We start from the raw sequence: 27,452 nt of genomic DNA, 5'->3' as shown, positions 1-27,452 counted from the left end.
TAGTCTAGCTAACTATTTTTTTTTTTTTTAAAGTAACTGACCTATAGGTTCACTACTTTAAGATATGTAAGTAGCATGTAGCTTGGGAAGCTGCAGTTTTAAGGTAGCTTACCCAACACTGCAATGGATATACCTTTAAAAAGCATTTTTTATCAATTCAGGGAGCGATCTTATTTGACACTTGTCCATAATTCTATATGACTCTCCCCCTTATACTGTATGTTATTATATGTTAACATAAATGTAACATGGCAACGAAAGTAGTTGTGTATTTATCACTGTCTTCTACAGAGGTTTAACTTTCTCAAAAAACAGTGGGTACGGAAATTATTCAGACCCCCTTAAATTTTTCACTCTTTGTTATATTGCAGCCATTTGCTAAAATCATTTAAGTTCATTTTTTTTCCTCATTATTGTACACACAGCACCCCATATTGACAGAAAAACACAGAATTGTTGACATTTTTGCACATTTATTAAAAAAGAAAAACTGAAATATCACATGGTTCTAAGTATTCAGACCCTTTGCTGTGACACTCATATATTTAACTCAGGTGCTGTCCATTTCTTCTGATCATCCTTGAGATGGTTCTACACCTTCAATTGAGACCAGCTGTGTTTGATTATACTGATTGGACTTGATTAGGAAAGCCACACACCTGTCTATATAAGACCTTACAGCTCACAGTGCATGTCAGAGCAAATGAGAATCATGAGGTCAAAGGAACTGCCTGAAGAGCTCAGAGACAGAATTGTGGCAAGGCACAGATCTGGCCAAGGTTACAAAAAAAATTCTGCTGCCCTTAAGGTTCATAAGAGCACAGTGGCCTCCATAATCCTTAAATGGAAGACGTTTGGGATGACCAGAAACCTTCGTAGAGCTGGCCGTCCGGCCAAGCTGAGCTATCGGGGGAGACGAGCCTTGGTGAGAGAGGTAAAGAAGAACCCAAAGATCACTGTGGCTGAGCTCCAGAGATGCAGTCGGGAGATGGGAGAAAGTTGTAGTAAGTCAACCATCACTGCAGCCATCCACCAGTCGGGGCTTTATGGTAGAGTGGCCCGACGGAAGCCTCTCCTCAGTGCAAGACACATGAAAGCCCGCATGGAGTTTGATAAAAAACACCTGAAGGACTCCAAGATGGTGATAAGTAAGATTCTCTGGTCTGATGAGACCAAGATAGAACTTTTTGGCCTTAATTCTAAGCGGTATGTGTGGAGAAAACCAGGCACTGCTCATCACCTGTCCAATACAGTCTCAACAGTGAAGCATGGTGGTGGCAGCATCATGCTGTGGAGGTGTTTTTCAGCTGCAGGGACAGGACGAAAGATGAATGCGGCCAAGTACAGGGATATCCTGGAAGAAAACCTTCTATAGAGTGCTCTGGACCTCAGACTGGGCCGAAGGTTCACCTTCCAACAAGACAATGACCCTAAGCACACCGCTAAAATAACGAAGGAGTGGCTTCACAACAACTCCGTGACTGTTCTTGAATGGCCCAGCCAGAGCCCTGACTTAAACCCAATTGAGCATCTCTGGAGAGACCTGAAAAACTTGTTGCATCTTTCCCAAAAAGACTCATGGCTGTATTAGATCAAAAGGGTGCTTCTACTAAATACTGAACAAAGGGTCTGAATACTTAGGACCATGTGATATTTCAGTTTTTCTTTTTTAATAAATGTGCAAAAATGTCAACAATTCTGTGTTTTTCTGTCAATATGGGGTGCTGTGTGTACAATAATGAGGGGAAAAAAATGAACTTAAATGATTTTAGCAAATGGCTGCAATATAACAAAGAGTGAAAAATTTAAGGGGGTTTGAATACGTTCCGTACCCACTGTATATAAATATAATAAATAAAATACATAATTGTTTTAGAAAATAAACAGATGGGAATGATTATATTCTGAAGTGAAAAGATATTAAGATTTTCCCTTTGTGATTTAATAATTCATGGATTTATGCAATATTAACTCGTGTGATATTATTATAAATTCTTAAACAGTGCAAACATACTATTTTCTAAAAATAAATAAAACAAATTCAAACTGATTATACTAAGAAACATATTTGCACATATGGGCAAAATATCTCACAAACATTCCTTTTACTCAAGCCAAGACCTCCCAGTTAGTCAGAAGTACCAACCAGACTGAGGCTTATGAATTCCCTGGGGGTGCACAAGGTTGATATGAGTGTTGAAGCACGTTATCTTGAAGTGCTAAAAATAGGCAGTGATTGAAGTTTATCTCTCAATACTTTCAGCAAACTCTGAAATGCCATACAGGTGAGATTAACTTAAAGTACAGGGTAAAAGTGCAATATAAAAAACAGAGAGAAAAAGAGAGACAGATGTTGCAGAATAAAATATAAAATTTGAATGTGATTAGCACTTTTGAAAGATTAGGAATCACTAAGAACATTTTAATTGAATTCTTTCAGGATTTAAGTATGGAACCTTGTGTGCTGAACATTACATTCCTTGCAAAACAATGTTCCTGTATGCGAACAGGGATTGTTCAGATGAGAAAAAAAAAAAAACATCTGTGCATTTCCTATGTGGACAGAGCATTTGTTTCATAAACACATTCAGCCATTTGTGTAAATATGTCTATTATTAGTGCAGGCCGAAACTAACAGGAAATGCACCACCTAGAATACTTTTCAAAAGTGAGTTTCTAGTGGTCCTGCGGCCACTTGCCTGAAAACATCAGTTGCTTGGGGTGAATGCAATGTGCAGTTATAGAAATGGCATATAAATGAAATAGCTTACGAGTTACATATAAACCACTACCAGTCTACTAAAATTCGGAGAGCTAACATTTAGGTTGAATTTCCATTAGAAAACTATCCCAAACACAGAATTCCGTGTTGTTGATGCATTGTGCTGTTTCTCTGTGTTTTCAATTTGGCTGAAAGAGGATCAATAAGGCAGGGTAAAGTACATAGAGATGTGTTGGTTTTGGACATCATCTGCTAATGTTATGTAATATTACTTCAGGCACAATCAAGTGGCAGGACACGTGGGTTGTGGATGCACAATCAGTGAGTGACCACTGACAAGTCCCAGGCATAGATCGTCTAGAGAAAATTCAATTGTCTATATTTAATCATGTTAAACCCCTTTCCAATCTTTTTAGACCCAGAAACACTCCAACCCAGTATAATATAGAAAGTCTAGATTGCCCCTGTCGTATTATAATAATTTTCATTAATAAATATCATTACCTTCTATAATGTAACACAGATCATTAATGTCACTTTTATAGACATAAATGTAAAATTATATAGAATATTTTTATATTTCCTGTTTTGCATATATGTCTACAGACCCCCAAAAAAAACAAAACAAATAAACAAAATTACTTCATTGATTTTTTTGTTTTAATCCCCTTTGATCGCAATACAGTATATACAGAAGAATCCAGATTCATAAGTTTAAAAACATTAGACCATTGTACAATATATATACAAATTTATAATCACAGTTTCACTCACTATACAATCAAGCAGAGCACAGATGACAGACCAGAAACATCAACATTATCTTTTTTTCTTCTTCAATTCATCATTCCCAATCATACATACTAACATAGTTCTTTATGACAAATACATTATAAATGTAAAGTACTTTGATAAATTATTGACAGAATAGAGAATGTTCTTCATTTTAATAGTAGCGCTCTATGTAAAATGCCTATTTTTTCTGCAAATATTGCATAATTTCCATTATCCATCATTCTGGAATTTCTGCACTGCATTTGGGAGTGCTGAGAGCTACAGCACAGACTCCAAGCATTGGAACAGCTGATATAACCTAATGTTGCAGCATGTCAAGTTACTATAAACCCTTTATCACAGTGTATGGGGGCATGATTTTACTTATAATAGTAGCTCAAGGGGGGAGAAACACAGACAACCCAGAATGCCAATAAAATGGTATGAGATATGCCAATCATTCCCACTGCTACCCTCCACAAGCTTGTTAAAGTCTAAGGTGAGCATGAAAAAATCCATCAGCAGCATCCAATGAGGTGATCCTTCATCAAGGAACCCCTGTAGAGAGGAATGGAGGGATAACCAGGCCAGTGATGCCTCAGGCAGTCACAATTCATTGGTTGGAATGGATTCAGCTCTGCACGATTTTGTGTACCATATGGTTACATCACCACAAAATTGGATGTTCCAAGGGAATATTTGCTGGACTCAAAGGGACCCTGGTCGAGGTAAATACAGCTCAGTGATTTTTACAGACAAACACAGTGGTGGGGATGTTAAAATTGCACTTTTGCCCTTTGCATTTACATCTTTTTCATTTCACTGGGTTGTTACACATCTCTTTTGGGAAGCAAGTAAATGAGCAACAGCCCTTTCAAAAGCAGCAAAAAAACTTAATACGCAAACAAAACATTAAAACAAATGAAAACAAATAAGCCGAGGTAGAAAGGGAAAAAGCACAGGAGGATGGGGGAACAACTAACAATAACATTCACTTGCAACTTAATCTAGATAGAAGACATTTTATAATAAAAAAAAGACACCATATATGTGACAGAGCAGGAGTTGTATTTTTAGGCATGGCCTCCTCTTGCTTAAGTGCTTTGCAAGGACAGTGTAAAGATAGCATTATCCGGGTGTAGCGGTAACCTAGCAGCAGTGCAAACGAGGATTGGTGCCCACACTCTTGGGTCAGAGAATGTGGGATTACACACTAGGATCCTTCTCATTACATAATACTCATTACATTAATTAACTGGCACATTTGGATGAGGGAGAGCAGAAAGCAATGGCCATTAACCTGCGCTGTAGTGAATTGAAGAAAAGCTGCATTTGTCATCGAAAGCTTCTGAAGAGCTGCATAATCCGCTCACTATGGCGGGACTCCATTAGTCAGACACATTTTGTTCTTTAAATGGAGTGTGGGGTCACCTTTATCTTTATTCATCTACCCAACTTCATATACTAAAAGTAGGCTGTGAAATTGAACTTGAGTTCCTAGAGTGGAAGTGAAGGAGAAACCAGTACTGAAGAGAGAGGGGCAAACGCCAGCGGCTGGACATTGGGCATATTTTAAGAGTTGCAAGAAAGACTCTTGGTAATCTCTTTCCATTCTATTCATTTTTCATACAAGTTCTGTGTATGTTTTTGTATGTCTGGCTCAGTTTAGTCCAGTTCAAAAGGTGGTTCCTTCAGTGACATCAGAACAGACTCAATGCCTCAGCACGTGTTATTTACGCCAATACTCTTCAAATGACATCACTTCCTCCTGGTTGTATCATCTGGAACTCGTTGCTGTTTGATTAGTCGTTCGATCTCTGAACCCAGTGTCTGGAGATTCTCCTGTGCAAAGATAAACAAATTACACTGCTGTGAGGACAAAATGGCCTTATCTACACTTCCATTGAGTTTATTCAGATACAGAGAGAGTGCGGACTCTAAAAGAGGTACATCTGAGAGAACCAGCCTGTAAGCTAGGATAATCAGTCAATTTCAGGCTGATTTGCTTTGAAACGGTCTGATTTCCTGCTCATCTCATGCCAAGACACTAATCCGACCATTGTCCTTTGAATACAAATCTGTCTTCCCCCTTGTGTCCTGTCCTGAAAACATTCTTTATTAATTTATCTGATTTCCCCATTGATGTGCTCCCTCATAGAGGAAAGCTTCTGTCCTTGCTGGATGCAGCTCTCTAACCGAGCGCCGGTCATTGCCAGAATTGGAATCTGCACACATATCATGGTCATCCATCACAACCAAATTTTATTTTCTTCCGATAGCTATCAAACAGAATCCTGGTTATGCAAATGCTTACTTTCAATTATATTTACAATGGATACCATTGTGGATCTACCTCAACACTTTCAACAACAAATCAACACCCAGTTTGGCAATATATGGTCATACTGTTTTGATTGCAAAAAATCAATAAAAATGTTTTTGCTGTCTAAGCCTTAAAGGGATAGTTCACCCAAAAATTATTATTCTCTCATAATGTATTTATCCTCATGCAGTCTCAAACTCTAATGACTTTCTTCTGCAGAACACAAATGAAGATATTTTGAAGGATGTATGATTAGTTTTGTCAATGGTGTCCAAAACATTTAAGCTACAAAAAAGACAAAGGCAGCAAAAAAGTAGGGCTGGGCGATATTGATTCTTAAATCCAAAGATCGTTCTTTCACTCTATGTGACAACCCTCTATAAGTAAATTACTCACATATGCAACCAAATCTCACGCTGTGCAATTAAAAAGGTCTATGATTAACCACTTGCTAGTCTATGTTCAGATTTCACTCACCAATGATTGAGTAGTATAGTGGAGAAGAAGTTATTAGCACAGAGGTCCTTTCAATGCATGTTGAGAGTAAAAGTTTGTTTTAACACATCCAAAAAGACGAGATCCACAGACCCATATGTCACTGAATTATGTCTCTTTTAATACCCTTTCAGTCAGTTGTTGATTCTCTCGTTAGATGCACTTACTGGCTGATGCCGCTAGTCTTAAAGAGACAGTGCCGATGTTACCAATTTGATGAAAAACTAATGAAAAAACATAATTGGTAAAATGTATATTTCTGAAAATCTATCATTTCTAAATGTACTAAGAAGCGTTGCCCAGACAGTTCCTTCATAATTAAGAGCATTAGCTGAGAGAGAATTTCTTAGCAAAATGGACATTGTAACAGAAATGTACCAATATGAATCGATATCAAAAACTTGTGAATCGGATCAAGTTGGGAAATCTGTAGTTAGGTTTAATCAATGTCTTCTTACGTTTGCTTTGGGTGAGAAACAGACCAAAATGTAAGCACTTATTCACTATAAATCTTGACAACCGCAGTCTCCTTGGCGTGTTCAGGAGAGAAGCTCGTTCTCACACTTGTAAATGCTTGATAAATGCGCAGAGCGCTGTACACGAACTACAGTAGAAACAATGTTGCAGGTTCGTGGTTTTCATACCTAGGTGGGCTATTTTGAGGAGCAGATGTGAGATAAAATTATTCATGGGTTGTTTTTTTGTTAGATATTTCTTCAAAATCTACCACGGTCTACAAAAGGCTGATAAACACTAAAATGAAATGTCTTTTTGAAGTAGCAACCGTGTGACAACAGAAGATGTTATATAGTATGTTAATCTCAGTCACCACTCACTTTCATTGTATGAAAAAAAGATGCAATGAAAGTAAATGCTGACTGAGGCTAAAATTTTGCCTACCATTTCCTTTTGTTTTCCACAGAAGAAAGTCATACGAGTTAGGAACAATTTGAGGGTGAACAAACGATGACAGAACTTTCATTTCTGGCTGAACTATCCCCTTGAGGGGCTCGGGTTTCCATTTTTGTGGTGGACGTTGACTCATACATACCTTTAGCGTGATGTTCTTGAGCAGGGTGTCCTCCAGCACAGCCTGAAGTTTGCGGTTGATTTCCAGCGATAAGTCTAGGGAAAGGCCGCTGTCGGTGGGGTGGGAGGTGTAAAGTGAAGCCATAATGCCCCCCCTCCTGCTAAGATGGGCTTTGTTAATGTCAGAGGCTTCAGAAGACAGAGCTCCAGTCTCTTCTCGGAGCACAAAACTCTGGATGATTCTGCAGGAGACACGTAGACAGCATTATCTCAACGGCCTGTTTAAATTACAGCATGCACTCTCAAATGTGTACGTGCACACACACAGCCATTTTAAGTGCCAATGAACCCTGGATCTGTAATGGCTGATGTCACACAGTTATTCTCGGTGGAAAAAGGCACAAGGTTACATTACTAATGAACCTGTAGACAGAGAAGAGAAGGACAGCAGCCTCTAGGACCCATATACACCTCATCAGCGTGTCTCTCTTGTTCTCTCTCTATCACTCTGGATGATAAATGTGCTTCACATTCAAACAGGTTAGATGTCTTCATATGGCTTAATCTCAGCCAATTTGTCTTATAGGTTTAATTTAATATGACACTCATTTCACTGAAAAAGCTCTTCACTCCATTATTACTTTTGCAGAAATGTCTCTTGAAATAATTATATCCATCTTTTCGATCAGTAAGTAAATATAATGTTTATCTATCTGTAGATACAGAACAAGCTTTAAGATTTTGCTCTAAAGTTTTTTTGGTTAAAGGATTTTCATGAACAAAAGCACACAAATGATCAATTTAATCTTGTCTATCTTCTATTTTGTGCCGAAAGCCAGAAGAGAAAGAGAAAATGAGAAATCTGTCCGAACAGACTTCATACCTAGATTTTTAATAAGATCAAGTCAGTTTGAAATACACCTTAAAAAAAACTCTAGTTATAAAAAGTAATTCAGCTTTAAGTGCTTCAATTTGAACCACAGTGGCAAGTATGAAATATGAAATAATTATCAAATTTAAGTAATTATCATCTCCGCCACTATTGTTGTCCATTTAATGTGCAAAAAAAGAAACTGCGGTTGTCTATAAAAGATGAAGTAGGGATGAGGCTTTTATCTTTCAGTCTTTGGAATATAGTTCTCTCATCAGCCAGCGCTATTTGAAATCTATTTGCTCTGCAGTGACGCATGGTCCAAATAAAGGCAGAATTAGATTCTAATGGTTTCTTCAGACCACTGCTCGAGACAAAGACATTAGAGGACGTGAGGTCCCCGTCTAAGAGGAAAAAAAACATTACATACGGGATTTTTGAAATCACTCTCATTACACTGAATGTTTTAAAGAACAAACCAGGGTATCTATCAAACATAAACTTTTAAAGCTGGGACTATGTTCAATCCTGATAACTTAGTATGTCTCAAACTAGCTTTTATCAGAGTGACAGGGAGAATTCAAGAGACTATTCACATGTTCTTTGTTAACATTCTATGTCTATGATGTTCTGATACTACGAAAAGAACAAGCACACATACAGTTGAAGTCAGACGTTTAAATACACTTTCTTAATATTTGGTAGCATTGCCTTTAAATTGTTTAACTTGGTTCAAAACGTTTTGGGTAGCCTTCCACAAGCTTCTCACAATAAGTTGCTGGAATTTTTGCCCATTCCTCCAGACAGAACTGGTGTAACTTGAGTCAAGTTTGTAGGCATCCTTGCTCGCACATGCTTTTTCAGTTCTGCCCACAAATTATCTATTGGATTGAGGGCAGGTCTTTATGATGGCCTCTCCAATACCTTTACTTTGTTGTCCTTAATCCATTTTGCCACAACTGTGGAAGTATGCTTGGTGTCATTGTCCATTTGGAAGACCCATTTGTGACAGAGTTTTAAATTCCTGGCTGATGTCTTGAGATGTTGCTTCAATATATCCACATCATTTTCCTTCCTTGTGACACCATTTATTTTGTGAAGTGCACCAGTCCCTCCTGCAGCAAAGCACCCACACAACATGATGCTGCCTCCCCCATGCTTCATGGTTGGGATGGTGTTCTTCGACTTGCAAGCCTCACCCTTTTTCCTCCAAACATAACAATGATCATTATGGCCAAACAGTTCAATTTTTGTTTCATGAGACCAGAGGACATTTATCCAAAGAGTTAGATCTTTGTCCCCATGTGCACTTGCAAACTGTAGTCTGGCTTTTTATGTCTATTTTGGAGCACTGGCTTCTTCCTTGCTGAGCAGCCTTTCAGGTTATGTCGATATAGGACTCGTTTTACTGTGGATATAGATCCTTCTTTACTTCAGCATGTTCACAAGGTCATTTGCTGTTGTTCTGGGATTGATTTGCACTTTTTGCACCAAACTACGTTAATCTCTAGGACAGAATGCATCTCCTTCCTGAGTGTTACGATGTGGCCAAAAATATTGGCACCCATGGTAAATATGAGCAAAGAAGTCTGTGAAAAAAATATGCATTGTTTATCCTTTTCAACTTTCATTAAAAAAAAATAAATAAATAAAAAAAATAGCACAAAAAAAAAAAAAAAAAATCAAACCTTTGATTGAAGTAAAACAATTAAAATAGAGGAAATATCTAACTATTAAATACATATTTCCCTCCAAAAAGTATTAGCAATAATTATTGGCACCCTTTTAGTAAATACTATTTGTAACCTCCCGTTGCCAAGATTTCAGCTCAGAGTCTTCTCTAATAATGTCTAATGAGGTTGGAGAACACCTGGCAAGGGATCTGAGACCATTCCTCCATACAGAATCTCTCCAGATCCTTCCAATTCAGAGGATCATGTTGGTGGACTCCCCTCTTTAGTTCACCCCACAGGTTTTCTATGGGGTTCAGGTCAGGTAACTGGTATGGCCATGGCAGAACCTTGATTTTGTGGTCAGTGAACCATTTTTGTGTTGATTTTGATGTTTGTTTTGGATCATTGTCCTGCTGGAAGATCCAACCAGGGCCCATTGTAAGCTTTCTGCCAGAGGCAGCCAGGTTTAGATTTTCTATCTTTTGCTATTTGATAGAGTCTGTGACGCCATGTATCCAGACAAGATGCCCAGGACCTGATGCCCTGAAAAACAGCCCCACAACATTAAAGATCCAGCACCACATTTAACCGTGGGCATTTGGTACTTCATCTCTGTGTGCACCAAACCCATCTCTGGTATTTGCGGCCAAAAAGCTTTTTTTTGTTTTTGTTTCATCTGACCCTAGAACCCAGTCCCATTTGAAGTTCCAGTAGTGTCTGTCACACTGAAGATGCTTGAGTTTGTTGGATGAGAGCAGTGGCTTTTTTTCTTGAAACCCTCCCATACAACTTGTGGTGATGTAGGTGATGTCTGATATTTTTTATGAGACTTTCTGACCCCAAGACCCAACTAAGTTCAGCAATTCTCCAGCTGTGATACTTGGATAATTTTTTGCCACTTGAACCATCCTCCTCACTGTGCATGAAGACAATATAGACGCACGTACTTTTCCAGGCCAATTCTTAACATCTCCAGTTGATTGTTAATTATTGCCCTGATGGTGGAAATGAGTATTTTCAATGCTTTGGCAATTTTCTTTTAGCCACTTCCAATTTTGTGAAGCTCAACAACCTATTGCCTCACATCAGAACTATATTCTTTAGTCTAACCCACTGTGATTGATGATTAAGTGAATTTGGCCTGTGTGTTACCTCATATTTATACCCCTTTGAAACAGGAATTCATGGCTGAACAATTTCATGTTCCTTGTCACTCAGTTGCACTAAAAAATGTAAATTATGAATTGGAATACACTTCAGATATATTTTACTCATGATAATTTCTAGGGGTGCCAGCAATTGTGGGCAATGTTTTTGGAGAAAAATATTTATTTAATAATGAAATATTTCCCCTCTTTCAATTTGTTTTTTTTTTTTTTCAATTAAGAGGTTCGAAAAAATATCAAAAGGATAAACGATGCAGATTTTTTTTTTTTCACAGCCTTCTTTGATCATATTTATCAAGGGTGCCAATATTTTTGGCCACAACTGTATGTAAACTTCTGATTCAATTAGTCAATTAAAAGTGAAACAATCTGTCTGTAAACAATTGTTGGAAAAATTACTTGTGTCATGCACAAAGTAGCTGTCCTAAACGACTTGCCAAAACTATAGTTTGCTAATATTAAATCTGTGTCAATCTAAGTGCATGTAAACGTCTAACTTCAACTGTAAGTACACATATGAAACACACACGAAAGAAAGAAAAAGAAAAACAAACAACTTACCTTTCACTAATTTGGGGTCCAAGTGGACCCCAGCTCCATAACGATAGTATTTAACAAAACAAAACAAAAAGAAATTAAAAGGTTGCCTCTAAATTTAGCATGCATACAGAGAGGTTTTCTAGTGAAAACCAAAAGGCGAAGTGTAGTAGAAATACATTTCCTAAACTATTTGGTAGTAATCCACTCCACTGCCTTTGTGACTTTTGATTTGATCAAACAATTTTGGTAGTATTTCAAAATCATGTCTATGGCTGCAACTCCAGCAATGATTTTGATTAGAAGGCCAACTTGTTTTAAACTGATCCCAGTTTAAGCTTGAGCGAGTTGGCATGGCCTCACTCTCACTTATAATATCAAGAACAGCTGAGAGAGCAAAAGATAGACAGTACAAGATGGCAATAACAGCAGGACAGCCCAGAAAAACATGTGCACAAATAAAGAGAGCCGGGTTCTGACACTCAGTGGCAGTGTGATTGACGACAATCAATGTGTTTGTGCACGTCAGTCCTTAAATTCAGTCTTTTTAAAACAATTCACAAGACAAATGTGAACCTAATGTTTATTTTATGAGGATTGTGGATTTCTAGCATCACTAAAACAGAGGCATGAATAACAATGAGAGGGTTTAAACTTCGAATCAGCTCATATCAAAGAGAAATCTAGATAGCATTTTAGTTTTATTCATGGTGCAAAAGTGTTGACCAAGAGTGATATGTGGGTCAAAATATACCCATACCGCACCGATCGTTCCCACCCAGATAGCATATCATACAATAAAATCTATTATCTTGTGCGCCCCAGCATCCACATGCGTGGATGTTGTATTTTGGAGGTCAAGTCATTCACTAAATAGGGAGCAAGGAAGCATCCTAAAGCTTTCTATGCAGCCAAGTGCACTCAATCCAAACTTCCTATCAAAAGTTCAGTTTCAGGCTGCAGATGAAATTTGGACCATTCAACATGTTTGGCAGACATAGGACAATGGTAATCAGAATATAGATTCAGAATGTATAATGTATAACTTTATTTTAACATGGGTGGCAGTGATTGGATGATGCTGGCAATTACTTTGCATCAGAAAGTTGCATAATTAATTCTGATTCAATGTCTGTAAAAAAAAACTGACTTTCTATAGCTTGGTATAATATAACATTTCACAACATAGTCCTGCTGTCCACATTTGTGGACATAAATTTTTAAGAAAACTATTTGCTCTAGAATTTATTTATTTTTTTGCTTGTTTATTAGATGCCACTAGTTACAAATCAAAAAGGGAAATGAAAGATGCAAACAGCAGTCACACTCGGGTCACAGGAGTATAAACAAGATACCTTATCTAAAGAAAAGCGCCACAAAAATTTTCTGAAGAAAATTGTAAGTGGTGCATGCCTGTGCCACAATATTTTGTAGCTGTCCTGAACTTTTTCCATGATTCCTTATGTCTCTATGATATTCTGGTGCCTAGATTGCTGGTATCCTCAGGGGTAGGGATGGGAACAGAGAACCAGCTCTAAAAAAAATACTGGAATTGTATGATCTCTGATTCCATTAACTCATAAAGAGAAATCGTAATCATTAAATTCCTTATAATCCCAAACCCTCCTCAAGAAAAAAAGACTCTGTATGTCTGCTTAGGAAAGTAACAGCACACCTCTCCTCAACATGAATGTCCATAGCACAAACAGAGTGGGAAGTATAATTAAGGGTTAGGCATTTGTATAAATTTAGCAAGCACCATTCAATATATTAGTATTTATGCACCACAACAATCCAATAAATATTAATCAAATAAAAATCCATTGACACTTGGTATTCACCTTCAGTAGCATCGTTTTCTCTTAACTGCCCGGGATGAGAAACCCAGGGAAAAAAATCATTCATCTCTTTAGAGATATGGAAAACTCAGCTAGATGCATTAATAAAGGAAATGCTACTAAATCAAGGCAACGCAATTAAACCAACCTCAGTTTTATGCTGCAATCAATTTCGACTGAGCCTTGAATGATAAACTGGGCTGAACTAACCTTGGCACATCAATGACGTGTGACAAACAAACAATCACTCGGATAGCACCACAGTCGATAAATGCTTTGAAACATTCCACTGCTTGACAGATTTGGACTTGCGGAAGCAGCTCAGCTGCAAGTAACACCTAAAGATCTGCTAAGACTGCTAAATTAAGCCTGGCCTCAATGGGATGTGTCTTTGATTATAACTAATTACTGTAGGTCAGTGCAGGTGGACTGATTCAAGGCCTATCATTACTCAAGTGTCATGGGATAGGGACAGGCGTAGCATTTCTGTCCAGATTGGTGGCTGCAATGCAATTCACAGACTTATGCGGCACGTTAAATTATTATCTCATTCAAAGACTGATTGTGACTGAAAAAAACGCTCTCTTTCACTGAGACCATTTAATTTGTCTCTCAAACCCACCCAAAAATATGCTTATTTTTATAAAAAATTTTGGTGATGGAAATGTTTACCAGCAGCCTGATTTTGCATGTATGAAGGAGAGTATGAATATGGATCAGGCATCATTAGCAATCTTGGTGACGCATCAATCCCGCAAGAACAGACAGCTATAAATATCACTGCCAAGACCTCGCTGTCAGAAGCATTGGTTAGCATGCGTGTTTGTGTGTGAAAGAAAAAGATAAATGTCCCCCAGATACCTTTATCTGATGAAACTCAGACATCCAAGATACAAGCTTTGGTCAGGAAGCCCATGTCAAATAAAGAAAAGGAATAAAAATTCAAGCAGACATAGATGCTGTTGCTGAGAAAGTCGGTTAGAGAGAAGAGACAACTATGAAAAATTCTCCAGACCAAGAGCTCAGAGCCACTCTGTCTTTATTATTATTAGTTTTTAAAGAATTAGTTCTATTTGGTGTCCTGGATCACAACTTAGTACATGCACAGAATGTCAAAATCACTCATGCAGCTCTAAGCTCATCTGTAAATGTTAAATTAAGCTGTTTGGTGGTGTTTTTGGTGGCGCAAAGGTGTTTTCTCCATCATATTCCTCCTTCACCTTTTCTTTTTCTTTCACTCACTTGGTCTTTTTCCTGATCTCCTCCACCAACTGTTTGATGTGGTCTTCCATGAACTCAATCTTCTCGTTCTTGCGTGCGTGAGCTTTCTGCAGCCGTACAATACGTTCTACCAGCACAGCCTTGTCCACCTCAGGGAAGCTGTCCACCACCAGAACCGACGAACCAGACTTATTCTCTGGAGATCGATCATCCATACTGCTGCCCCGTGCATTTAGAGAGCCTGAGAGTACGAGAGACAGATTTTTAAACCATTGTGCAAGTGACAGTCACACTAAAAGGATGATGTGAGCAACTACGATCAGACGATCATCACCATCATTGCAGAAAGTCTCAAGAACCTTACATCACTAGGATTATAAATGAAAATCAATAAGCAAAAAAAAAAAAAAAAAGTCTAAATGGTTGCAAAGAAAAAAGTGACACTCATGAAGTGACGTGAACACATTATTGCTGTTCACGTCTCTGATTTGAAAAACTGCAAGTTTCCCATTGCAAAATCTTCTGTTTGTACACAAATTGTATTATCGCTGTTCATATCAGTTTGTTGCAGTTTGTTTAATTTACATTTTTATTCATTTACTCTATTGAGTTACTGAATTTTGATGTTTGGTGTCAAAATAAATTGACTAAATAATAATACAAAAATAATAAGCATAATGTAGCATTATTGCAAAAACTGAAACCTCATAACAAGTGGTTTAAAAAAATGCTAAACTTTGACAAATAATAGTCTTTGATTATGTATATATATCCAAATTCATAAATTGTAAATATATCTCGAAACTAAGTTTGTTTCAACATTGGATTGCAGAAAATAGGCCAATCTAAATCAATGGATCACTATAGCCCCCAAACTGGCTTATTAGTGTTATTTCATGCCATGTCGTGTATTTGTTTTCACCAGATGGCAGCAAATGTTTGAAAAGCCTGACACAATCTCATATTTTCTTAATTTGTCAGATTATTGTAGTTGATCAATTTATATAAAAGTGTATTTTGAATATATATATATATTTATACATACATATATATATATATATATATATATATATATATATATATATATATATAAATATTCAGATAATTAAAATGCATTACATTCCTGTAGCAGAAGAGCTAATCATTGATAAGGCCATACAAATGCGGCTTTAGAATACAATGTATTGTTTACTACCATATTATTGATCATAAGTCAATCATTGGCACACAGTTCACAGCAATCCATTTCACAAGTGAATTTGTCAATCTGTTGGAGATTTATTATGAGGGCTTGTTTAAGGGCCCGTCAATTTACACCTAGACGTCAGACGTCTCGGGTGTGTTGCGTCATAAACATAAAATGTTTAGGCCACTGTGTCAAGTTAAATATAGTTTAATACTCAATCTTTAAACACATCTTGAGATCCCTTAGATTGCATTTGCGCTCCAAGTGTTTTGAATGCAAGAATGTAACGCAGGTTGTGTTCTTCTGGGCACTCACTAAAGTACAGGGGTTTCAGTACAGCGACGCACACAACATAAAAAAAATGTCATGGCCACATTGTTCTGCCTACTGAAGTGTTTTCTTCACTGTATAAACTGCACATTGCTCATACAGCTGAAATTTCACTTACTGCCCTCTGGAGTAAACAGGTGGTACTACAAGCTTGAATTTCTCGGGAATCTTCCTTATTATGGTCCGTGGGCATGCAATTAATTGCGTTAATTTTTTTTACGCGTTATTTTGTTAAATAAACTGCCCTAATATATATATATATATATACACACACACACACACATTTATTGAAATTAATTGTCTTTTATTTATTTATTTTTATCCCCTTTTCTCCCAATTTGGAATGCCCAATTCACACTACTTAGTAGGTCCTCGTGGTGGTGCGGTTACTCACCTCAATCCGGGTGGTGGAGGATAAGTCTCAGTTGCCTCCGCTTCTGAGACAGCCAATCCACGCATCTTATCATGTGGCTCGCTGTGCATGACACCGTGGAGACTAACAGCACGGGAGGCTCATGCTACTCTCCTCAATCCGCGCACGACTTACCATGTACCCCATTGAGAGCAAGAACCCCTAATCGTGACCATGAGGAGATTACCCCATATGACTCTATCCTATCTCGGAACCGGGCCAATTTGGCTGCTTAGGAGACCTGTCTGGAGTCACTCAGCGCACCTTAATCTATTTTCAGTAAAACTGCACACATACTGTGTAAATATAAGTATTTATTTCAATTCAGATATAATTTACTGTCAATACAGTATATTATGTATATCTTGACTGTTTTTACTTCTTCGCACAATTCTCTTTACACTCTAGAGACAGTTGTGTGTGAAAATCCCAGGAGATCAGCAGTTATCTGGGATCAACATTCATGCCATGCTCCAAATTACTGAGATCAAGATTTTCTCCCCCCATTCTGATGGCTGATGTGAACATTAACTGAAGGTTCTGACCCGTATCTGAATGATTTTATGCACTGCACTGCTGCCACACAATTGGCTGATTGGATAAATCGCATGGTTTGTGCCAGACGGGCTGGTTTGAATATTTCTGTAACTGCTGATCTCCTGGGATTTTAATGCACAACAGTCTCTAGAATTGACTTTGAATGGTGCCAAAAATAAAAAAAACTCTCATGTAAAGCATTACCAAAATAGAGCATATAGGGACAGAAAGATAAAAAAAATAAGAGAGTGTGTGGCTTTCAGCATTTCTAATGAAATGTTAAATAGATGTACCTGATGAACTAGAGCGGCTGCCCATACTGCTGCCCTCTCGATCACATCCTCCATTTTCCACCTGCTCCAGCTTCTTACGAGCTATACAAGGGCACAGAAACACACAATAAGCTCTCTCCCTCACACACAACTTGCAGGGATAGATACCAAGTTTAAGAAATGGGCCGATGACTGTCCTGATCATTGCCTCATTCCAAGCTGCTCCTGCTGGGAGGCTTATGGCCTGCCATAAAACTCCCACCCACCAGGCACATATGTACTGTCAGCCAAATCCTCAGATTGAAGAGGGTTTACATTTATAGATGAATGGAGTTATATCTGTGCCACTAGCATCACCAAACAGAATTGCAAAAATAATGGTTGTTTTTAAACTTGAATTCCTAACACTCTCCCCCTTTCATTATTCGGACAAACAGACAGTTCTGCCCCAAACTCATGCCATTAGTTGAGCCAATGTGACTGTGCCGGGCTGGTCGGGATACAATCAGAGTAATGTTTTGAAAGCAACACAGAGCCATTGTTTACACTTTTCAGGAGAATCAACCTACCAGTAGCTTACTTATTGTTGTCTCTGCATAAACTGGGATAAGAGAAGGTATTTTAACACTGAAAAATGACACACATCAGCTCTGATATGTGGACCTTGAGAAGGATGTTGAAGATCACAGGGACCCAAGTGGAAGGAGGAAAAAATAGATTAGATTAAAAATACCTTCACGTACTGTATGCCGCCTTCGACACTAAAGAGAGTCCCATGGCACACGTTTGTTGCCCTTGCCCTCCCCACATTCTCTCTCCTCTCAAAGGAGAGATGCTATGAAAGTCTTGTGCCCTAACCTAGCCTTTCTTGCAGCTAGAGGCAGGCATAGATATATAAACTCAATCTGCCTGCACTGAACGTAAGCCTGCCCCACGAACAGCGTCAATATGGCTTGATAATTACTAACAGTGCCTGTGGGCTCTGGGAAGGAGTTGCTCACTGTGAGCCTATTAAAAAAACAAATCGAATTCTAGTTAAGACGTACACACGCGCACGCACACACAGCAGAGGAAGATGATATAAATGTGGAATGATATAACCTGGTTTCATGGTCTTATAATGTCCTTTTCTAGCTTTCATTTTGCATTGAAAATGTTTACATTTTTTGACCTTGAAACGTTGTGCACTGCAACATCACCAAGCTGCACCTGCTAAATTTGTATCTCACCAATTAAATTAAGAAATCCTTTAAAAATATATAAATACTAAAAATGATAAAACAATAATGAAAAAATATAACCAGTGAAAAATTTAAAAACACGACTAAATTTATGTTGTTGATGATCTTAAATACCTTTTTATCTAAAGCAGCGCTATCGACACAAAGCATTCGGCCCTCGAGCCATCATTTAAAAGGCTGCGTTCATAGAAACAGTATGTTCTCTCTCTCTCTCTCTCTCTCTCTCTCTCTCTCTCACACACACACACACACACACACACACACACACACAGTTATTCAAACATGCATGCTCTCAATTTCATTTGAGCCACTTTTCACAGCAGGAATCTGTGTCAAATCCATTTAAATAGCTCACCAGAGATACAGTACTGTACAATAGTCTTAGGCACTCTTCAAAAATAATGCAATACGTAGTTTTCATTTATCAATTAACATCATGCATAATCCAGTAAACATAAAAAATAAAAGCTAAATCAATGTTTGGTATGACAACCTTTGCCTTCAAAACAGCTCCTAGGTACACCTGGACAGTGTTTAAGGATTTCTTTTTTTTTTGGTTGTTGGCAGATAGGATGTTCCAAGCTTCTTCGAGAAATCGCCACAGTTCTTCTATCTGTTTAGGCTGTCTCAATTTCTATTGTCTCTTCATGTAATCCCATACTGACTGTTTTTATTAATATTATTTTCTTAAATATGTATAGCATTTGTGTAACTATTGGCTAAAGCAGTTTTAAAAGAGTCTATTTAGACTAGTGTCAGAAATGACCTATTCTACTAAGGGGCAACACTTGCCCCCCAGAATTATTTTGAAGCACATTTTACCATTATGAGGGCATTGTTAGGGCATATTTTATAACCATATAAATATGAAAATATGATGTCATTGTGTTATTTTTAATACTTCAAATTAATAAATTCCTTAATATACATTATAGTAATCTGAATAATAACATAAGCATTTACCTATACATTTAAATGAACATCAAATAATTTAATGTGATGGGTATATATTAGGTCTAGAATAGAAAAATAAATATACAGTATCCGACGTTACAAATAAGAAATGGAAATCATAAGTAGCACATTTTTTTATTTCAGGGGTCCTTTTTCACCTTCAGTAGCATTATTGCCCTGAACCCTTGTTAATTTCTGACACTGGTTTAGACTAAATGCGTTCTTGTGCTAAAAAAAGCAAGATGCAGTGCAATGAATAAGGCAGAACACAGGTGTCTCGAGATGCATTTTTAACAGTTTAAGTTCTTTAAAGGAGTCTATAAACACAGCAAAACTATATTCATCTTGCACATGTTTATATGAAAAACAATTGAAAAGATGACAGAGGAAGCTTACTTTTTTTTTTTTTATCAACAACTGACAGTAAAGAACTTAAGATATATTCAAGCAGACATCATAAAGCAAGTGTGTGCATTACTAATAGCCAAACATTATTTTTTTAAATAATGTTAAGTCATGTTCTGAATTAACGAATTCTGTATGGTATATAACATATAGCGACAAATACAGTTAGAAAATCTGTTTTGTTCTTTACACTGCAACAGTATGGATACCTTACCCCTGGTTTGGAAGCGCAATTAGAGCTTGTTGCCTATCAGCCTTCAGAGAAACGTACTGTGTCTGTCAAACACAGAGGAGGTGGTGTGCATGTTTCCACCTATGTTTTTGTAGCTCTTATCATGGAAGCGATAGGCTGAACAAAATGCTTGTTCACCAAACACTGAAGTTAAACAAATCGTTAACATGGATGTATAGCAAGTTTGAGCAAAACATTTGTGGGTGTTTGTATCATGAGGCCATGCATCATATCGTATTGTACCGTGAAATTTGTCATTACATGCCTTTTATACACACACATACACACACACACACACGCACACTAAAACCACCTGCCTACTATTCTGTAGGTCCCTATCGTGCAGCCAAAACAGTGCTACCCCGCATCTCAGAATAGCATTCTTCTGAGATGTTATTCTTCTCACCAGAATTGTACAGTGCGGTTATTTGTAAGTTCAAATCAGTCACAGAATTGACGCTCACTGGATGCTTTTTTGTTTTGGAACCATTCTTGAGTGTGAAAATTCCAGGAGATCAGCAGTTACAGAAATACTCAAACCAGCCCATCTGGCACCAACAGTCATGCCATGGCCCCAAATCACTGAGAACAAAATTTTTCCCATTCTGATGGTTGATGTGAACATATCTGAAGCTCCCGTCCCATATCTGAATGATTTTATGCACTGCATTGCTGCCACACAAATGGCTGACTGGATAATCGCATGGTAGACAGACTGGTTTGAATATTTCTGTAACTGCTGATCTCCTGGGATTTTCACACACAACGCCTCGATGAAAGAGGTCAACAGAGAATGGCTAGACTGGTTTGAACTGACAATGTCTATGGTAACTCAGATAACCACTCTGTACAATTGTGGTGAGAAGCATTTTGAGATGCAGGTTGGTGCTATTTTGGCAGCAGGAGGGGGACTTACACAATATTAGGCAGGTGGTTTTAATGTTGTGGCTGATCGATGTGTATATATACATACAGTACATATAATTAACATAATTAATGTTACTGCATTTTGATTTTATTGAGCAGTATTATTGTAAATGTGGAAAATAGTAATAATCAAGAATAAGTAGGTTCCAAACATTTGACTGGAAATTTAAATCAAGAAATATCAAGAAAATGCCTCTTCTGGAGGATGGTAGGGATCTGTGCTTGCTGTCAAAAAGATAAGCACTGACCCTGTATGAGCTGCTTGGTGAGGTCTTTGATGTTGGCCGCCTGTTTTCTTTTCTGCGTCACCAGTTCATCTCGCAGTTCCTCCACACGAATCTTCAGCTGTGACATTTCGGTCTGCAGAGTCGTTCTCTCTGTTTGCAGCGCTTGCACCTCCTCCCGTCTCTGCTGCTCTTCTTTCTTCAAACTGTCTGTCTGAAAACATGAACACAAACAATATAATGACATCTCCAACATGCCACACTCTTGTGTCTAAAGAAGTTGCTGTAATTAAACTGGTAATTTTTATATACTTAGATATTAAGATATTACATATTCCAAAGTGTTGGGGAGTAACTAGCAAACTCTGTTAGTATTGTAACATCAGCTAAGTTGTTTTGCCAATACAGTTGTTCCCCCAGTAACATGCTTTGAACAAGAAGCTGTGTAGCTAACATTGAGATGTCAGATTAATTTTATTGAGTAATTAAATGAAAATATGTTCAGGAGGTTCGTTTCAATGAAAGGGATCAAAAGGCAGTTCACGATACCATCACTGAATAGTGTTCTCCGTGTAGTATTTTACATAATTTTTTATTGGCAAAATATTTTATTCAGTGCTGCTGTTTATAAACACATTTTCCACTGGAGATCTTCAATTAGTTGAATTTGTTTCAGATATTATTTTTCCAGAGTTGCATTAACTTTTGGCCGAGATCTTGTATTGTTGATAGGAGAGTCGAACCACTCCATACAGTCTTCTCCAGCACATCCCAAAGACTTTTGTAGTTTTGGGTTTAAGGTCAGGACACTGTGGTGGCCAATTCATGTGTGAAAATTATTCCTCATGCTCCCTGAACCACTCGCTCACCATTTGAGAAAGATGAATCTTGGCACTGTCATCCTAGAATATGCCCGTGCTGTCAGGGAAGAAAAAATCCATTGATTGGATATACTGGTCATTCAGTACATTCAGGTAGTCAGGTGACTTTATTTTATTGCCGCATAACATTGCTGAGCCTAGACCTGACCAACTGAAGCAACCCCAGATCATAACGCTGCCTCCAGAGGCTTGTACATTGGGCACTATGCATGACAGGTGCATCGAAACGCTCCAGGATTTGAAGGGGAGCCCTGGAGCGCCCATCACTTTGGGATTGGGTAAATCTGGACTCATCAGACAAGATTACCTTTTTTCATTGCTCCATAATCCAATTCTCCCTAGCAATTTGAAGTATTTTTTTTCTGATTAGCCTCAATAACAAGTGGCTTTCTTGTTGCCACACAGCTGTTTAGTCCCAATCTTGTAAGTTCTCATCGCATTGTGGAAATGCTCTTAATTTCACTATTAAACATAGCCGTGAGTTCTACTGTGATTTTTTTTACATTGTGACTTCAAGCATTTTAGTGATCCCCGATCAAGATCATTCAAGATTTTTTCCAACAAAATATTTTTCTGCAGAGCTGATTGTTCACCACTATCCTTCCAGGTTTTAATAATGCGTTGGACAGTTCTTAACCCAATTCCAGTGATTTCCGCAATCTCCTTTGTTTTATTCTTTGCTTGATGCAGGCCAATAATTTGCCCCTTCTGAAACACAGTAACATCTTTTCCATAAACATGGGATATGTCTTCAGACATGGTTGTTTAAGAACTCAGAAACTACACACTGCATCATTTAGGTTTAAAAGAATTGTTGCCAGTTGAGACATATTTATTACGGCAATAATGATCCAATCATAGTCTCTTACGTATCTGCTTATTTAAATCCAAACGGCGACTTTGATTTTGGCCAGGCAGTGTATAACGAGTAGCTTGTCGCTTGGCAAGGTAAGGTTTCAAAGTAGCTCCCCCAACACTCTTAGTCCACTAACGTATACACTCATCTTACCATCTCAGTGAGGGATCTCTCAGTCTCCTCTAGCTTGCTGCCAAGTTCTCTGGAGCTGCTGTTCAGTCTGTCCAGCTGGGCCTGGAGGCTGTTGCTCTCTGACTGTAGCTGAGCATTTTTAGTGGTCAGTTTCTCTGTGAAACCCAGAAGCTCTGCCTCTCTCGTCCTGCTGCCATCAATGTCCATCTGCAGGTCAGTGATCTGAGAGTTCAGATTCTCCACCTCCTCCCGTAAGGACGCTATCTCCTGCACATCCCTGAGACAGACACAAACGCAGCAGTCATACACCAGGGACAACACAAACAGAACATTCTGAACCCTGTCCTTAAGTGATTTCTGCCCTTTTCTTATTTTCTTTCTTCTGCTGAACACAAATGTCCATATGATGCAAGTGAATGGTGGCCAAAACTTTCAAGCTCCAAAAATCACATTATGGCAGAATAAAAGTAATCAAAATGACTCCAGTGGTTTAATCGATGTATATAGAAGCAATATGATAGGTGTGGGTGAGAAACAGACCAATATTTAGGTATTTTTCTCCACTTTTATTTTTATTAAGTGGAGATTTATTGTTAAAAAATAAAAAAAATAACCACTGTAGTCTTATGGATTACTTTTATGCTGCCTCTATGTGATTGTTAGAGCTTCAAAAGGTCTGGTCACCATTCACTTGCATTGAAAGGACCTACAGAGTTGCGACATTCTTCCAAACATCTCTTTTTTTGTTCAGCAGAAGAAAAGTCATATACATCTGGCATGAGGATGAGTAAATGATAAGAGAATTAAATTTTTTTGGTGAACTAAATTTTTTCAGGCCAGATGAAGAAAACATTATATGTCATTATCAGGACAATGGTGTATTGAACATAATTTTTGTGAAATCAGCTGATTTAAATGGCTATCTGTCTGACTAACATAGATACGTTTTCGTCAAAACTGCGAGAATGATTTAATAGTCTGGGAAACATCAGTAATATTCCAGCACATGTGTGTGTGTGTAAATGTATAGATGCCATGTAGTTACAATAGAGCTGTAAAAGCTCCAGTTATTATTCCAAATTAAAAAAACAAAAAACATTTGATTTGTTGTAACTTTTTGTAAATAAAGTAAATTCTGTAATTTTTTTTTACTCATCCTAATATTGTTAAAAAATAAATGTATGACTTACTTATGTGGAACACACAAGATGCTAGGCACAATGACAGCCTCTGTCACCATTTACTTTCATTGCATCTTTTTCCATACAGTGCATGTGAAATGTAAGTCCTGCATCTATTTTTGTGTTCCACAGAAGAAAAAATATGGGTTTAAACTACATGAGGCGCAGTAAATTATGTTTTAGGTGAACCATCACTTTATACGAATAAAAATATAAAAAAAATTCTTCTTGATGACAAAATGACAATATTTGTGGTTGGGCCAGTAAAAATAGTCAGAGTAAGTACATATTTGAACTACTGGCCCGACAGAGCCAGCAGAAAAAAAAAAAAACATTTTTGTTGAGCCCTAGACACGTTGATGTGCCAATAGGAAGAAAGAAGCAGTGTGAAATCAGAGCAGTCCTTATGAGATGTGCACAGAGGTATGAATTATTCTGTCAGCGCTGCAAGAGCTTTTGTGATCACGCTAGAGTGGATTCACAGACACCTGCTGTTACTGCATCAGCAGAGTCTAGCAACCACTGAGAGATCACTCAAGGGAAGGCTGCTTCACTGATACTCATTCATGTTCAACAGAAGCACTGATCCACAGTCAAATTAACAGTCTAACAATCTGACAGTCTCGGTGTGGTATGCAGAACATGTCATTCAAACATGCAAATGAGAGCGAGTCGTGTAGTGTTTTCTATAATGGGCCTTAATCAGAGTAGATGGCATATATTAATTAATGCGAACAAAAACAAGACTGTGAGGAACGGAAGTGTAGCTTACTTAATGTCACTTAATAGGTCTTTCCATAAATTTCCAGTAGATAAAACAAATGAAACATGACTTTGAGCCTTGAGTCAATATGGCATATTGTTCAGAATGTAAATCAGTCCTACACAACCTCATTTATGCTTTCAAATAAAGGGTAAACCAAGTTTTTTTCCTCTTTACATCTTTTATTCCTAAAGAAATGTAAAGTACATTGACTATATCGTTTAAATGAAATAGAGACTGCAGTCATATCAGTGGTCTATGAAACAGTTTTATTCTAAATGTGGTGGGTTGCCTCTCATGAGGGCTGCCATATGAGGAAGCACATGACCAGCCAATTTTTATGACCAATGATCGGACAATTTCAGATGCAGAATAAATGTATAATGTACTGCATGGAAGCACAGAATCAGAATCAGCAAATATATCACACAATGGTTCATTTACTGAATTTTTATGCAAGACAGTATATTATAAAAATTATTCTCAAACTGATTCTCATGCTTTGCTGACAAAAAACAACTTGAGTGCCAATTGACAACAACAAAGTTAAAGTCTGCTCTCTGATCGCATTTAACTTCCCTAAAAGCCGTACTGCATCTTAATCTCAGAGCCCACTTAACTCGGTAGTGTGAAGCTCCTGTCTTTCCATAAACAAATGAAGGACCTTCGGAAATGACATTTAAGCTAAAGATATTCAAGATGTTTTATGGAAAAAAATTGAAAAGTGAATTTAAGACATTGTAACAACTTTTAAGGATCCCCAGATACCCTGGTACTTTTGCGTTAAGTTGTGTCCATGAAAGGTGTAAGTATTAAGTCCAAAAGGTGTAAATATGGCATCTACCCTGATTTAGGTCTATGGGCTAGTAGTTGAACGAATAAGGGAGTGGGAGATATGGTTTAGTGTAAAGTTGCTGTAAGTTTTTGGACCTCTGATGCTGCTCCTCTAGTCTAGTGATGGCTGTGAGTTTTTCTCTCTGGTTTTGGATCTCAGTCTTCTGTCTATTAATGATTTCCCTGTATTTGCAGAGTTCATCATCCCAGCGTGGTCTTTCGTCCTCCAAACACTTAACCTGAGGGCCAGAGAAAAAGCCCATGGGTTAGAATAATATGCACATCCATGATCAGTTAAGAATCATTTAACCCTTTAAGCTCAGATGGGCCCGCGAGAAAAATAAAAAAGAATTGTCAAAATATTAATAACTACAGTCTTGACCAACAAAAAACAGGTATTGTTTGAAAGCTTAGAAGCTGTACTTTACAATGCATGTAGGCATTATGACCAAAACTGAACAAGAGCTCAGAAATTTGCAAACAAATCAGTTTTACGTTTTGATAATTTATTAAACATTTTGCGCTGTACAAATGATTGTAATCAGTAAAAACATCACACTCATCAAATAGTGTCATATGTTGATGAAAAGCTCTCAAAGAGTAAAACACAACCAGCCCATTTGTTTTACTCACAGACAAAAATATAGCAAGTAATACCGAAGTATCTGTCTCTGACATTTATGTTTCATGTAAACAGGTGTTGCTTATATGGTGTGTTTTCTCTTATAACTTCATGAAAAATAAACAGACTATAAAATAAAATGTCATTACTTAGATGAGGTGATTATCTTTCAAACAAGTTAATTGGATGCACAGATAATTAGATATCCACACGAAGCACAATGTGCACACAGCATCTGGCTATCTGACATCTTTAAATCTGGCTGAAAACATGTGATCCTGGATCAGATGATGTCATTGAAAATATAGCATCATGGAATGCTAAACCAATTGGACTGGGTTCAGATCAATGCAAAAATCATCCATATTTGGGCAGAGAGACATTGGTAACATATGGCTACCAGGAGATGGCACCAAGTGCATGAGACAGACTCAAGCATGCTGACTCATTGAGTCAAATCGCACTAATTATGTGAAATTGCATTATTAAAATCATATCTTCATGCAAGGCAAACCTTTGTGTTTTCATGTGTAATTAGTTCTTATAATTATTATGTTTTTATTTGTATAAAGAGGCTTTTGAACACTTCAAGTAATTTTTATACCCAAGAATAAAATATTTTTATAATGCTATAACCTTTGATTATTTTATCGTATCAACATTACATTTTTATCAGTTCCAGTTGACATGATTGGAAACAAAACAAAAGCTGTTTTTCAGAGCCATCACTCAACAAAGATATTAATGTTAAATCAGAAAAATAAGGGGAAAAAAGTATTTTTTTATTCAGCAGTTTCTTAGGCTGAGTCTCAGA

At 37.5% G+C, this 27,452-nt stretch overlaps 1 protein-coding gene across 1 annotated transcript in view; it reads right to left on the bottom strand.

The window, feature by feature from the left end:
• Positions 1–3,369: 3,369 nt before the first annotated feature.
• ccdc186 (coiled-coil domain-containing protein 186) overlaps positions 3,370–27,452 on the bottom strand; it is a 38,534-nt gene continuing 14,451 nt past the window's right edge. Inside the window, exons 10-16 of the mRNA XM_052103258.1 lie at positions 26,113–26,255; positions 23,260–23,515; positions 21,394–21,583; positions 17,408–17,488; positions 14,671–14,890; positions 7,366–7,585; positions 3,370–5,338 (exon numbers count right to left, since the gene is read on the bottom strand). Of these exons, the coding sequence (XP_051959218.1) occupies positions 5,255–5,338; positions 7,366–7,585; positions 14,671–14,890; positions 17,408–17,488; positions 21,394–21,583; positions 23,260–23,515; positions 26,113–26,255 (1,194 nt within the window). The 3' untranslated portion in view covers positions 3,370–5,254. The remainder of the gene's footprint in view (positions 5,339–7,365; positions 7,586–14,670; positions 14,891–17,407; positions 17,489–21,393; positions 21,584–23,259; positions 23,516–26,112; positions 26,256–27,452) is intronic.

Source organism: Xyrauchen texanus, chromosome 33 (assembly GCF_025860055.1).
Source record: "Xyrauchen texanus isolate HMW12.3.18 chromosome 33, RBS_HiC_50CHRs, whole genome shotgun sequence".
In the NCBI taxonomy this organism is placed as follows: domain Eukaryota; kingdom Metazoa; phylum Chordata; class Actinopteri; order Cypriniformes; family Catostomidae; genus Xyrauchen; species Xyrauchen texanus.
Note: the sequence above shows the minus strand (reverse complement) of the source record. Positions and strands in the feature narration are given on the sequence as shown.